Raw genomic sequence first — 14,362 nt, 5'->3', positions numbered from 1 at the left:
TTATTCATGGGCCTTCCTCTCCTCTCAGGGCTTTTCTGAGCAGTTTTCCCACCTCCCCAAGTGGGTGCCCTCTTGTTCTTTCCCCTTCTTTCTTAGTACTGAAATACAAGTGGAGAGTTCCTTTTACCTGAACCTAGTTAAGGGATTCTCAGAGTAAGAAAAAGCCTTCACCCTCCGTTGAGCACAACTGATCTCACAGATTCATTGCACACAAAGATGCCACTATGAAATATGTCTTTACTGTACTGAGTCACAAACGGTAGAGGGGGAAGATACGGAAGCGATGAGTCACAATACTTAACAGTTAGATATTTGAAAATTTGTGTGCAATGAATCTGTGAGATCAGTTGCACCCGACAGGGGGTTAAGTGTTCAGGAAAAACAGCTATAATGGAAAATTTGGTCTTGTGGGGCATGCCATCCTACCTCCCCACTTCTGAAGTCTCTCAGATTAGATTCCTAGTGTTCTTGTCACACATAAGCCTGTCCTCAACTTAAGCAATAGGGCTTCCTCAGCTTATTTGAAAAACAAAGTGAAGTTTTGTTGTACACTTAATACATTTTGCTACCTTTTAAGCAACTAAAAATATCCAAAGGGGTTTGAATGAAAATAAACTTATCTGTTTTCATAAACATTGGCTGCCCATAATGGTTTTTTATTAATACTGGCTGTTATGGCCCTATTAAAAAATTTCTGGGTCATTCTTTTCCCTGGATTAGGATGAAGGGTGCAAAGAAACCACTGAAGTTGTCATAAAATGATAAAAATGCAAAAAGTATTTCTATTTGTGAGTAATCATAACAATGTCATATTCAATATTCAATATTCAACTTGATTCCTAGAATGTCAAGTTCATTAAGAAGAGAAACTTACCTGGTGGCCTCACAACAAGCAGAGGATTGTCTGTAGAATAAAGAAGAAATAACTGACTTCATTTTCATACTTCACAGCTGTGCAACTGCTGAAATGTTTATTGTAACTGAAAGAGCTAACTAAACTGGAATAGGTAAAGAAATAGATAAGGTTTATTTGAAAGATGCCAACGTTTATCCTTAGTTTTTATTTTCTAATCATTTCCTTTTGAGAAACACTTTGTTATTCATATAGATGCTGTGGGTCTCAGAAGATAACATCTTGACATTGGGTACTGCAAAATAAATACACATTGTGTTTTAAGATGTGTCCATCTTGGGAAAACAGTTTCATGGTGTTTTGAGAAGGTAAACATACACCTACTGTACAATCCATCCATTCTACTCTTGAGTATTTATTCGTGAATGTTCACAGCAGCTTTATTTTTAATACCCAGAAAGCAGAAACAACCCAATATCTATCAGCAGGTGAGCAGATAAACAAGTTGCAGCACAGCCATCCAATGGGGTCCTGCTAAGTAATCAACGAGGATGAACTACTGTGACATACAACACTATGGATGAACCTCAAAATGATTGCGCTTTGTAAAAGAAGCCAGGAAAAAGAGTTCAGGCTGTATGATTCATTTATATAAATTTCTAGGAAGTGCAAATGAATCTGGAGTGACAGAAAGCTGTAAGTGGTTGCCTGGAAACAGATGGCGCACACGGGGCAGGAGTGCCAGATGGTGCGGCAGCCGGGGGAAGCTTGGGGTCCCAGAGATGTTCACCATCGTGACTGTGGGGATGACTCCATGGGGTAAACACACCTCAAAACGTGCTCAGTTGTACACTGAGCATGTGCAGCTTATGGTATGCCATTGTACCGCAATGAAGCTGCTTTTTAAAAATGTCTATATCTTAGCCAGAATAATGTCACTTAAGAGAATATGAAACTAGCTTTTAAAGACTTCCATGTTAGAAGAAGTTTATTTTTATAAAATGCCATGGCCTAGGTAAACAGGAGCCATCATTTTTTGTGAAAAATTATCCTACAGTAAAATTCCTCTTTTAGGGTAAACAGTCTATGAATTTTAACACATGCATACAGATTCATGGAACCCCACCACAATCAACATACAGAATAATCCTATCACCCCAAATCTCCCTTGTGCTGCCCCTTTGTACAGATCATTCATTTTGACATCATCCCCTACCCACAAAATAAAGTGACATGCCATTAGCTGTAAGTGTAAAGGCTCGTTTTACTCTCCTGCTCTTACATTTCAACCGCCTGCTGGGAAAGTCTCAGATATGCCAGGGTGGGCGAAGGGGAGCAAAGCAAGACAACAACACAAGCAACAACAAAACCGAACCCCTGGCACTACCTGAGGCACACATACATTTACTTCATAAATAAGGTTTTGACTCTCATGTTTGGCAAATGTCCTAATTCAATTACTTGATGATTTTCCTGTTGTTGACTTAACTGCAGGGAGTACAAAACGAAGGAGGGACGTTTTTGAGGAAACTCCATACTGTTTTCCACAGTGGCTGCACCAATTTACATTCCCAGCAACAGGGCACGAGGTGTGGAGATTCCTCAAACAATTAAAAATAGAACTACTATACAACCCAGCAATTCCGCTTCTGGGTAATTTATCCAAAGAAATCCAAAACACTAATTTGAAAAGATAAATGCACCCCTATGTTTTTGAAGCATTATTTATAATAGCCAAGATATAGAATCAACGTAGGTGTCCATTGATAGATAAATGGATAAAGAAGGTGTGGTACAAATGTTTACAATGGAATATTACTCAGCCATAAAAAAACAATGAAATCTTGCCATTTGTGACAACATGGATGGACCCAGAGGTGCTAAGTGAAATAAGTCAGACAGAGAAAGAAAATTACTGTATGATTTCACTTACATGTGCAATCTAAAACCAAAACAAAACAAGACAAACAACCAAAACAAAACAGAAACAGACTCAGACACAGAGAACAAACTGATGGTTGTCAGAGGGGAGGGCGGTAGGAGGATGGGTAAAAAAGGTGAAGTTTAATAAGAGGTACAAACTTCCAGTTGTAAAATAAATAAGTCGCAAAGATGAAGTGTACAGTACAGGGAATATAATCAATAATATTGTAATGACTTTGTGTGGTGACAGATATTTACTAGACTTATCGTGGTGATCATATCATAAGGTACGTAAATGTCTAATCACTAGATTGTACCCCTGAAACCACTATAATATTGTATGTCAACTACGCTTTAATAAAAAAATTTTTAAATGAAGGAGAGGCTTGAATAAACTGATGGAATAAAGGGATGATGACCAGAGTGAATAACAGTCACATTTCTGTGTGGGAGAGAATCTTCTGGGGGTTCACAGAAGTGGGGTGTCTGCGGCCTCGCCCAAGAGAGTCTCATTCAGAAGTCTGGGTGCCATAGATTTTCATCACCCACACCTTGGAAGCCACAAAAAAAAATGGGGTGGGAATATGGTGGAACTTGTATTGGGAAGGGGGTAACAGAGAGCTGTCTTTTCAAAATTTTACACTGCTGTCTCAGAAATTACACTTCTATCTTTCTACTCGCAGGTTTTGGACCTCAGTTTCTTGATAACTTTATATTTGAAACACGTGGGTTTTTTTTTTTCTATCGACCTTTATCATATTAATTCTGATAGTTGCCGATGGTCCATTTTATTTTTAGGAAATACAGCTATAAACATAGACGCATTCCTTACATTAGCAAACTAACTACCAATGATGGTTTTCTCTTACTGTTTCCTAATTACTAATGAGAAACACACTTCTTAGAGGAAATAGGTGAAAACACTTTTGAGGTCCTTTGCCTACAATTCCAGTACACAGCATATTCTCACAAAAGATTTTTTTGTTCCACATATTTTGATTCAGGTTTCAAATCATGACATTTAAAAATATCTTCCAATGGCAAATGTTCTGGGAACAAGCTACCTGTCAGAACTAATCTAACCAAATAGAAGCTAGAGCTGGATTAAAACTTGGATAGTAAAATTAAAAGTGGTCTTTATTGGAACTGCCTGGAAAGCAGAAAGGTCAAATTGCAGTGAAATGGAAAAAAAAAAACCTAAAAATCAGGTTTTTTGTTTGTTTGCTTTGTTTTGCTTTTTTTGTTTGTTTGTTTTTGTTGTTGTTGTTTTGTTAGAGCTTTTATTTCCGTGTGGAGCTGGCTCAGTTGGGTTTTTGAAGGTGGCCTGGCTTAGACCACAGGTCCCAACTCCCCAGCTTGGATGCCTACATGGAAAGGCTGCTAACCCCGGAGCTTGTCACCATGGCCAGCTCGGTGGGCTGCTTCAGACCATGACCACAGAAGCATTTTACTGAGGGGCCTGGGAACTCTGCACACCAGCACCCCAAACACAGACACCCTTTGAGTGGCGTTGCCTGTAAGATTAACTAGTGTTTTAATTAAAGTCTCCGTAATAAGTAAAGACATCTTCATTTCCTAGTAGAGGAAGCATCTTAGAGACCTAATTGTTAGAAGCAGCTGCCTCTCAGTCCTCGTGACATTTCTTTTTTTTTAATGTTTTTCAGCTGTTTGCAATTCTAAAAAAATTATCTCTGCAACTAAATCTTTTACAGATAAATTCAAATGTATCTTCCCCACATGGTTGAAAACTGGATTTTCTTTTTCCTTTCACTGGAATTTGACCTTTCCTCTTTCCAGGCAGTTCCAATAAAGACGACTTTTAATTTTATTATCCAAGTGTTAACCTAGCAGAAAGAAAATAATGTTTATTTTATAAAGCAATAGCCAATACGAATTCATTAAATGGAAAAGTTAGGATTTTACTTCTTCAGTTTTTATTCTACTGTAGTCATTATTCCAAATTATTTGTTTTTGAGAAAAGGAAAAAAATGAGGATGTGAAGTCAGTCATACCTGATTCTGTAATGAATGAGACTGAAGGGCTGATAGGTCCATAGCCGTGAGGATTTTTGGCTTGAACTTTAAAATAATACCTGAAATGGGAAGAAAAGAGTTTTTGAAAGAGAAGTTTGTTTAATTTCTGTGTAATAAGACAGATTCCCAAACTATTGAGCACCTGCTCTGTGGCAGGGTTTGAGTCCTATTTTATTAATGCACACATCACTGCTATTTCTTCATATTTTTTCTGAACTTTCTCATTTTCAAAAGGATACAATTAGCAGCAGAGACATGGCTAATGGGAACAGAAGGGGCGTGTTGGGCAAAGAAGTCACTCAGAGAGTGTGTGATCCCATGAGACAAGTCCTGGATGAAATGCTCCTCTCCTGTCCTGCTCCTGTCCCAGCGTGAGTTCCACAGCTCAAGAGGGCTAAGGTGGGGCAGCAAGTCACTTTACAGAGCAGAAGTCACATTTTAACCTAATTCTTATCACTGGACTCCGTGGGAAAAAGCAGGATGCTGGACCCAGTAATGATGCAACTGATGGTTGGCAGCGAGAGGGTGAACCCGTCCAGAGGTTGGCCTCCTCGGTGGAACTAACACGACAACGATGTTTTGGGCACGTGACAAGCACTATGGTTGGGTCTGGACCGTTAAAAGTCACTGAGTTTCAAGTTTCTGGGCTGCAAAGAAAGAGAAGCAAGTCCGGGAGGAGGAAGTGGACAGGGCCTGGAGAAATTCAGCCGGAGTATTCGTCTTTGTCTTGGAACAGGGAATGTGCTAGAAAGCACACAATTTGAATCCACTATCTCATTTAGAAGGAGACCAGATAAGCCAAGTAGCCTGGGAGTCCCCAAACATCTTGCTTTGTTCCCTCACGAGCTATAGGACAAAAGCAGTGGTTAGAAAACACTGGAGACCAACACCGCAGTTGTGACCCACTGCAACTCCTGTTAATCATTGTGTTGTCTTCCCCTCTGGGGGTCCAGATGTTATCTGTGCCCTCTTAGTCCTCTACTTACAGGTGAGGAAGGCACTAAACAACCCTGTGAGCATGGCTTTCCGCCATTTTGGAGAGTTCATGACAAGTCTTCTCTATGGCCTCTGGCCAGCAGGGATTACACTTCAAGGGTACAGAATTCTTTGATTAAGCCTGGCACACAGTTATATGTACTAATTAAAATGCACTAAAATTTTAAAAGGTGAATGATTTACATTCAGACAGCAAAAGCAGATGTCTGTTGCACCACTGTCCTAACACCTTCTGAGCTTCTGACGTCACCAAGGGGGCCTCTGGTCTCACAGCTACACATAGACACTACGTGACTTTGTGTTTGATTAAACAGAAAGCTGGTTTACATGGCTAAAATAATTAAACCATTCAATGAAATTAATCATCTTTTAAGCCTTTGAAGAAGTCATTCACATCTCCTTAAGGAGACAATCCTTTTTAAAATTTCATTAAAAAAAAAAAGATACGCACAATTAAGAACATATGAGTTTCCAAATCTCAGTTCACTCAGCAGTTCATGTTTTCCCAATTATGCAGACTTTTATTCAGTGGTTGTGGAGTTATTTAAGGCAAAGCTCTGCGGGCAGTTCAAGCAGTGGGTTTGGCATATGCCAGTGATAGTGGTTAAGCTTTACAGATACTTTTCTTTTTCTTAAAAAAAAGAAAAGAAAAAAACCTAAGGAATGACACTCATGGTCCAAGGCTGCATGGGACATTTCTGCTGAATGGTTTATAGGCCCCCACTGGAACTGTCCTGACACCACTTCCCTGGGCTCCGCAGGGGAGCTGTACAGGAGGAGACGGCAAAAGGGACGACCAATCGATCACGAGAAGCTATTCCGATTACTTTATTGTGTCAATTTGTCTTGCCACTGAAACCTAAGTATTCCCCAAACCCACCTTCTCTGCCTGCACAATTATTCTATCCTCCCGAAAGCCCACGTGGCCCAATTCCAATGACATATTTCCACTTGAACTTCACCTAATGTGTCAAAGTAAATCTAAGTACGCTGAACTGAAAAGTAACATGGACTTATGAAAAAAGTAACATTTCTATTTTCAAAAACCACATTAAGCTTTTTCTATGAACTAAAATATGTATTTCATACTCTGCCTCATATAAGTAACAAGAACAATTCATGCCTTGCCTTCTTATATAAGCTTTTGGCCCCTTCTTTTCAATAGACTCCACAGTGACACATCTCTGTGCTTTAAGTATGGATTAAAATATGCGGACTCCAGAAAGTGATTTGGGGCTGCGTTGGGTGAATAAAGTGGATAATGCCCACGTAAAGTCAAAAACAAGATTCAATTATAAAGAACCACAGCTGGTTTTACCCTCTGGCCCCTCTTCAGTTGACTGGGGTCTAGTGAGCGTCTCCTACACGGAAGGGACCCTGAAGTTGGTTCCTGAGAAGCCCTGGGGACTGTGATGAGCCTCCGTGGAGGCAGCCTGTGGACTCCTACAGTGAGTCCACCAGACGTGTCCTGCATGAGGGTCATGCAGGGGAAAAGGAGCGTCCCTACATCACAGTCACACTTTCCTAGCTGTAAACATCTAGCAGCTGCTCAGAGGGGTTTTGAGGAAATGTATGTGGCAGGAGGCACGCGTGCCGTGTGTCTTAGCCAGCACTCAGCATCAGGAGAACGAACAACCTAATAACCAGGCCGGCATCCTGGGGATTAGGCTCTAATAGTGGCTGCTGTTCCCAGGTGTCTGTCAGGGAGCTGAACGCGGGTGGAGGGAGGGACCAGCCACAAGGGACTCCACAGGCCCTCTGGGACCCGCCTGTGTAGCATTCTCCCTCCCCACCTGCTCCTGCCACTGCGGCCTCTGTTCCTGCCTGGAATGTCCTTTCTGCCTGGAACAACTTGGCCTCACCCCACCCCCTTGCTCCAGGTTCACTGCTGCTTATCTTACTTCCCCAGACAAGCCCACCTGACTGCCCCTCTGCCCCCAAGCCCAGGAAGAAGTCCCGTTATATACTCAGAGCACCATATGCTTCTCCCCAGGATATTGACCAGTGAAAGTTTATGTTTCTGTTGTTTTAAAATAATCTGTCTCCTCTGGCAGACGGAGCAACATGAGGATGGGGCCATGGTATAGTTTGCGACCCCTCCCTCCAGCCACTCCCCGCTCACTCCACCCTCAGTGCATAGCGTGGGGCCTGGCACAGAGCAAACAGTGAGTACTCACTCAATGAATTGTGGGCACTCACTCATACCTATTAAAAGAACGAATAAACCTTCATCCCACATAACCATCTCCTGACGTTATACAAACTCAACATCAGTCTGGTAGTGAGGGTTGTCGAAAGAACACTGGGCTGGAGGGAGGGGGTGGGGCTCAGGAGACAGGGGTTCAGTTCCACTGGGAGGAGCTCTGTGGCAAACCATCTCTAAGGCCTCTCAGCTTTTTGACACTGGGGCTGTGCTGTCAAAGCACTGTCACTCTGTTTCCTTTAATTGGTTTTCATCACTTTTAGGGAAAAATAAAAGTATTTTCTCAATTTCTTCTTTTGCTACTTGTTTTTTACTTGCCAAACCCTGAAATTCATAATAGTTTATGAAAGCTCAGTTCAAGTGAGCCCAACCAAGTAGCACATGAATGCCCTGAAGAAAGTTCTCAGCTGGTTCAGAAGTCTCTCAGTACCCACAGCTGTTGTCCAATTTCTATCTCCTTTAGCACATTTCTGTTTAAGGACAGTATTTTGCTCCAACCTTCTCCATTTTCCTCTGATCGCAGAGAAAACAGAAGTCCTCTGACCCCCAGTGACGTCACTTAGCGTCACTGTGGCTTGATGTGGCAGTACGTGCTGGAGCCATTTGTACAGGCTTGGCTGAGCTGATCGTTAAATATTCAGGAATTCTGTGGGCCCACCAATAGCATGAAATTGGCCACTGTGGGAGTGTTTACACTACAGAAGTTGGAAAACATAAAAAACCAGAGCCTTTTCTCCCAGAGAGCCAGTTTACAAGCACACCACTGCTCAGCCATCACATGCTTGGTGCTTTGCCATGCTCACCACCAAGGAAGCTTTCCTGATAGTCATTATCATCAAAACCAGATAGTATAAGGAGGAAATGCACATTCACCCGCTTTGTACCCTTGGGGACCAATTTTGCATGTTTCACACCGTGGACTATAAACTGTGGCTCCCAGATGGCCTTCTGGTCAACCAGCCACTGCCCAGTTTAGGAAGACATGGTTATAACCTTCATTCATGTGTAAAATGCATCTTTCTTGAATGGGCGGAACTTCTACATCACAGAGTGTGGGCAATGGTTCATTAAAATGTTTAGCAATTGCTGTTCCATTAATGTCACATGTGCATGCCACCACATGGGTGAGTACAAATGGATCGACTCCCTTTCAACATACAGGGAAGTAGTGTTTAGTCTCTAGAAAATAGAGAACAAAATATCAGCATGATAGATGAACAATTACAGTACATATAGTAATTTCTTCACAGAAAAAATACATGACAATGGTAAGCATTCACTGATATTCTATGAGAACGCAACAGAGAATGCAAAAGAAATCATGAAAACATTTTGATTGATCCTTTCGTTTTTGACCTAGGGAGGACCATGCACACAGGTCTCATTTTTTGTTTTTCAATGACCGGCACGTTATACCTCGTGTTTGGCTTCAGGTTTTCAATGGGCAAATGAGTGACTGCTGACGCTTGCGTGGACCACTTGTTCCTGATGAAGTCATCATAGGATGCACTGTAAACCAGGTAACCTACAAGTGGGAAGAAGGAAGAACCCAGTGAGCATCACGGAACCGCATCACACCAGAGGCACAACCCAGTGGAGGGTGGTGGGGATGAAGGCAGCTCCGTGGGACAGGTGCGAGAAGGGGGGCAAGCTGTGTGTTGGGTCAGGACGGGGTATTATGTGGGCTCTCTGGTGAATCCAGATTAAGGTAACAGAATTAAAGACACTTCCTGAGACTTGCTAGGTCCCTGCTTCTTGTCCTTCTCCTTACCTCCCCCATTCCCTGGCCTTCTCCATCTTCTCAGAACAAATCACATCTAATCTTGACTGCACAGAGAGAAAGGCAGAAGAAAAGAGCAGTCACCTCCACACAAGTATTTAAGGGTTTCCTGGTAGAGACATACAGTCATCCTTCATACAAAATAAAGAAACTATTGAATGCAGCGTGTGTGTGTGTGTGTGTGTGTGTGTGTGTGTGTGTGTGAGAAAAACCCCAGACTCATGGTGGTCTCCTCACCCATTTGGTGAAGGCTGTCCTCGATTTCTAGTTGTTTAATACCTGTGCCTGCCCTTGACCTTGAGGTCATGTGACAGCAGTCAGGCAGCTCTTCTTTCTGCCTCATCTGCTGTTAACGGACCTCAGAGGGTGAACCCTCTGCCCTGGCACCTGCCCTACCTTCCAGGCTGCCTCAGAAGGCCAGGGGAAGCTCATGTCACAGCTGCACACATCCTTTGTACGAGGTTTCTTATGTTGTACGCAAAGAAAGAAAACATTTGTCAAGCACTGCCTATGTGTCAAACATTATGCTAAATACTGTCGATTAAGTTTTACTTCCATTAATTTTCCTGATCTTAGTACACAGATATTGCTATCCTCATTTTGACACATGAGGAACTAAGTCCTAGAGAGGGGTTAAATATCCTGTCCAAGTTCACATTCACTAATTCATTTAACAGCTATTAAATGCATGCCTACTTTTCAGACACTGTGCTAAGTGCTGGAAATAGAACGGTGACCCAAAACTCCAGGAGCAGCGGGGCAGAGAGACAGACAGACAGAATTACACAGCTGTGGCTGGAACTGTAAGGAGCTGTCCTGTCCACGTGCTCAAAGGGGGTGCATAGGGGGAGCTGACCTAGTCATGGAGGTCATGGAGAGCTTCCCTGGCGTCACAAAAATGGGGCTGATAACTACTGAGAGAATCGGATCACAAGTCAAGGAGAAGGTCCATGGTATCTAATGCATCTAAGAGGCAAGCGGCTTTATTTAGCAACCTGTGGTTGCTGATTACCTTCACAAGAGCTATTTTGGTGGCATAAACATAATGGATTAGAGTCACACAGCTAAGCAACAGGCAAGCCGGGACCAGACACAGGCGCACTGGGCTCTGAAGCCCTTTCCACATCGCTCCCTGAGTAATTCATTCTTCAGCTGCTTCAACACATACTGCGTGGCAACCTGTGAAGGGCTGCTGCCCTCTCCATAGGATCCCCCCTCCTCTGATGACAGTGACATCAAGCCATACGTGCTTATAGCAATGATGTACGTAACAACAGCTCACCCAGGGGTGGATCCAGCCCATACGTGGGCGCCCTGGGGATGCCAGCTTTGATGGGATCAGCATGGGGCGTCCTCTTTGCCCTCCCGCTGCCATCAGAACCTGTGCTTCCTCCCACGTGGTGCTCAGGTTTCTCTTTATCTTTGTGTCTGGATTGTGAGGGCTGCGGGGTTTGGACAATGTACTTGCTGCACACGTGTAACATCTGATTTCTCTGTTGTTCTTAGCCGAACCAGTCCTGCAAGACGGATGAGCAGGTTCGGAAAAGCTAAGAGGCCATCACGTCTGTCATTTCCCACGCATCACTGCTAGTGGAGGAACCACTGCCTTCACTAGGAGAGGTTAGTCGCAGGCCGATGACCCTGCAGGAGTTTCCTACTACACATTGACTTGACTGCTTGTGAAAGAAAGAACGGCTGGTGCAGAGCAGCAGAGCACTCAACATCTCACAGCTACCAGAATCCAAGCCTCCTGTCATGGGTCCCAAAGCACGATGTCCTGTTTAGCTCTAGGAGGTATCTGTGTACCCATTGCTTCATTATTTTGTGGATAAAAGAGTTGGTACTTGATTAACATACTGAGGAGGAGCTCCCATTATTTTCCCCTTTAGCTTTTTGGGGTATGCTGCTTTTCCTGCATGTTGCAGGGCCGTCGCAGGCTGAAATGTTCCATGGTAATCAGCTTGGCAAGAGTGGACACAACTTCATACTGGGAATGCCTAAATCTTTATAAATACCTCATCCATATTATTTACACTAGTGGCTGGGTACTCGTGATTAGGGCACTAAGGTTTGGTTTGGGGTTAAGTCTAGGGTATGTGATGATGTAGTGACACCGAAGTCTCAGAGGAGCTTTGGACAGCTCAGGATGCAAAGTTAACAAGGGCACGTGTTTCAGAAGCACGCCATCTACCGGATAATACAAAAATCACACCTGAGTTGAGTCCAGAGACATGGACTGGGAGTTAGGCTCCTTACCCAGAAGGCCTTGAGGCCCATGAGTGTGGCCAGCACATTCATCCTGCAGCCATGTTTCTCAGACGTCTCATGGCGCGGGGACACAGCTATATATGTACTTACGGTAAGTGACATCTGTCATGCGAGAGGTCGAAAGCTAAATAACTTAAGGTAAGGTTTTTGGGTATTTTTTTCTCTGTATGCTTACTTACTTGCTTTAAAAAATTGCCATTCATAAAACCATATTCAATTAAGAAAAGGATTTTCTTGATGTTTTGACTCCAAGCTCTCCTCCTTCCATTGATTTATTTGGTTTCATTAGAAACATGCTGGACTTCACAGAATCTGGACACAGCAGCCCATGTAGCACACACACTGGAGTGACCAGCACTTTTAGTTACATCAAAGACACAGACTCCTTGATCCTGCCCCTTCACTGTTCCCCTGAGCCTTCAACCTCACCTGGCAAAATACCTGTGTCCCTCATCCTGGCTGTTGAGCCACTGTGCAAACTCTGTAAGAAAAGTTGCTCTTTGGATGTTCTTGAAATTTTTTTTTCCTATTTTAAGAGATAATATTAGGGACATAAAGCCAAAGCAGTAGAAATTTTTACTTTGATGAACTACATACACTAGCAAAATAGTGACAGACAACGTGTTAAACTTTGACCTATCCCACCACTACCCACCCAGCCCCGAGACACACACAGACATACATATGTTCCTTCCTCTTATACAACTTGCAGGCCCTGAAGAAATCATTTGCAAAGGAAGGCTCTAGTCAAAAAAAATATCAATTCTCTTCTGTAAAAACTTATTTTAACAAATTGCTCCTCAACTGTATCCTTGGCAGAGTCAGATGAACTCATGATCATTTCACAGGCCAAGATGTCTGGCCATTTTCCATTACATCCAATTCCTACGTAATGAATTCAGAAGAACCAAGACTGATCTGGAAACACCCAGCAGTCATGGAAAGAAGGGAAGAGGCAGAGTCACGACCCCTGGGTTGATTCTGATGCAGGGTGACACATGGCAGCAGCTCTTTCATTTCTAATGCTGCAAGAACTACTCTTACAAGTGGCTACATGGACTTCTTGGCCATTTCTAGGATTATAGAATATAATAGAGGTAACTATTTTGCATAGGAGGAAACCAAGGTACAAGGAGATGAAATTGGTAGCTCAAGGACATACAAACCAATCTGAGACTAGGATTCAGAATTTCTGACTTCCATCCAGTGCTCTTCATACTATCCCACAAGGCTTCCCTTTTTGCCTATATTTCATCCTCTTGAAAAGTAGATATCTGCACTCATCTATCCAGTCCATCTATGCATCCATCCAATCCATCCATCCATCCATCCATCATTCATCCACCAATTCCATCCATCCACCCACCCATTATCCATTCATTCTCCATCTATCCACTCATCCATCCACCCATACATCCTTCTATACATCCTTTATCCATCCATCCATCCATTCATCCATGCATGCATCCTTCCTTCATCCATCCATCCATCCATCTATCCATCCTTCATCATCCATCCACCCATCCATCCACCCATCCTTTATTGTCTGTATTTCCCACCAAAGGTCGATGGGAGCTCTTAACATCTGCCTTGGACACACCTGTTACCACATCTCCCGGGGTGGCTTTGTCCCAGTCCACAATGACAAATGAGTGGCAACCTTCCATAGCAACCACGGTGATGTTGCGGGGGACATGCTGAGGAGGCAGGTCATTCTTCCTCATGTCGCTTGGAATGATTTCATCCAGGCTTTCCACTTGGAAGTGATCCAGAGCATCGGTCAGAGAGCATGGGGCTGATGGGTCTTTACTTAGGTACGTCACATAAGGAGCTAGAAAAGAACAGAGATACCCAGTCAAATTGCTGAAGGCTTTCTCTAAAGGCAGAAACAATGTCTGCCCCATGGGATAGCCCCACCATGCAGTCTTTCCCTGATAAACAGGGGCTTCAGGGCCATCAGCCCTGATGCTAAACTCAGAAGCGCAACTCTCGCTCTCCTAATTGGATCCACACATTTACATCTTTCAATCTGGTGATTTCAAAAGATTGTATTGCCCCATCAATATCGATGACTATACCCTCAAAGTGATTTTCAAAGATCCCCAAACTACAATGCCGTATAATATAAATACACAGCATTCTGCCATTCCTGGACCCCAACATTTGGAAAAGTGTGGATCAGGCCCAGCTTGGGCTCTCTCAACACAGTTCATTTCCTAGGCAGTCTTGGGACCAAAAAGAAATATACACTGATCAAGATATACAGCCTCGGGGGCCGGCTGAGTGGCTCAGTTGGTTAAGAGCTC

General features: G+C 43.2%; 1 protein-coding gene across 1 annotated transcript in view; it reads right to left on the bottom strand.

Moving 5' to 3' along the window:
• The window catches only part of FNDC1 (fibronectin type III domain containing 1), a 111,817-nt gene that overhangs the window by 5,878 nt on the left and 91,577 nt on the right, over positions 1–14,362 (bottom strand). The window contains exons 17-20 of the mRNA XM_019663756.1: positions 13,657–13,887; positions 9,425–9,533; positions 4,789–4,868; positions 875–904 (exon numbers count right to left, since the gene is read on the bottom strand). Of these exons, the coding sequence (XP_019519301.1) occupies positions 875–904; positions 4,789–4,868; positions 9,425–9,533; positions 13,657–13,887 (450 nt within the window). The remainder of the gene's footprint in view (positions 1–874; positions 905–4,788; positions 4,869–9,424; positions 9,534–13,656; positions 13,888–14,362) is intronic.

The sequence above is a fragment of the Hipposideros armiger genome, unplaced genomic scaffold (genome assembly GCF_001890085.2).
Source record: "Hipposideros armiger isolate ML-2016 unplaced genomic scaffold, ASM189008v1 scaffold_404, whole genome shotgun sequence".
In the NCBI taxonomy this organism is placed as follows: domain Eukaryota; kingdom Metazoa; phylum Chordata; class Mammalia; order Chiroptera; family Hipposideridae; genus Hipposideros; species Hipposideros armiger.
This window is presented reverse-complemented; position numbering and strand designations above follow the sequence as displayed.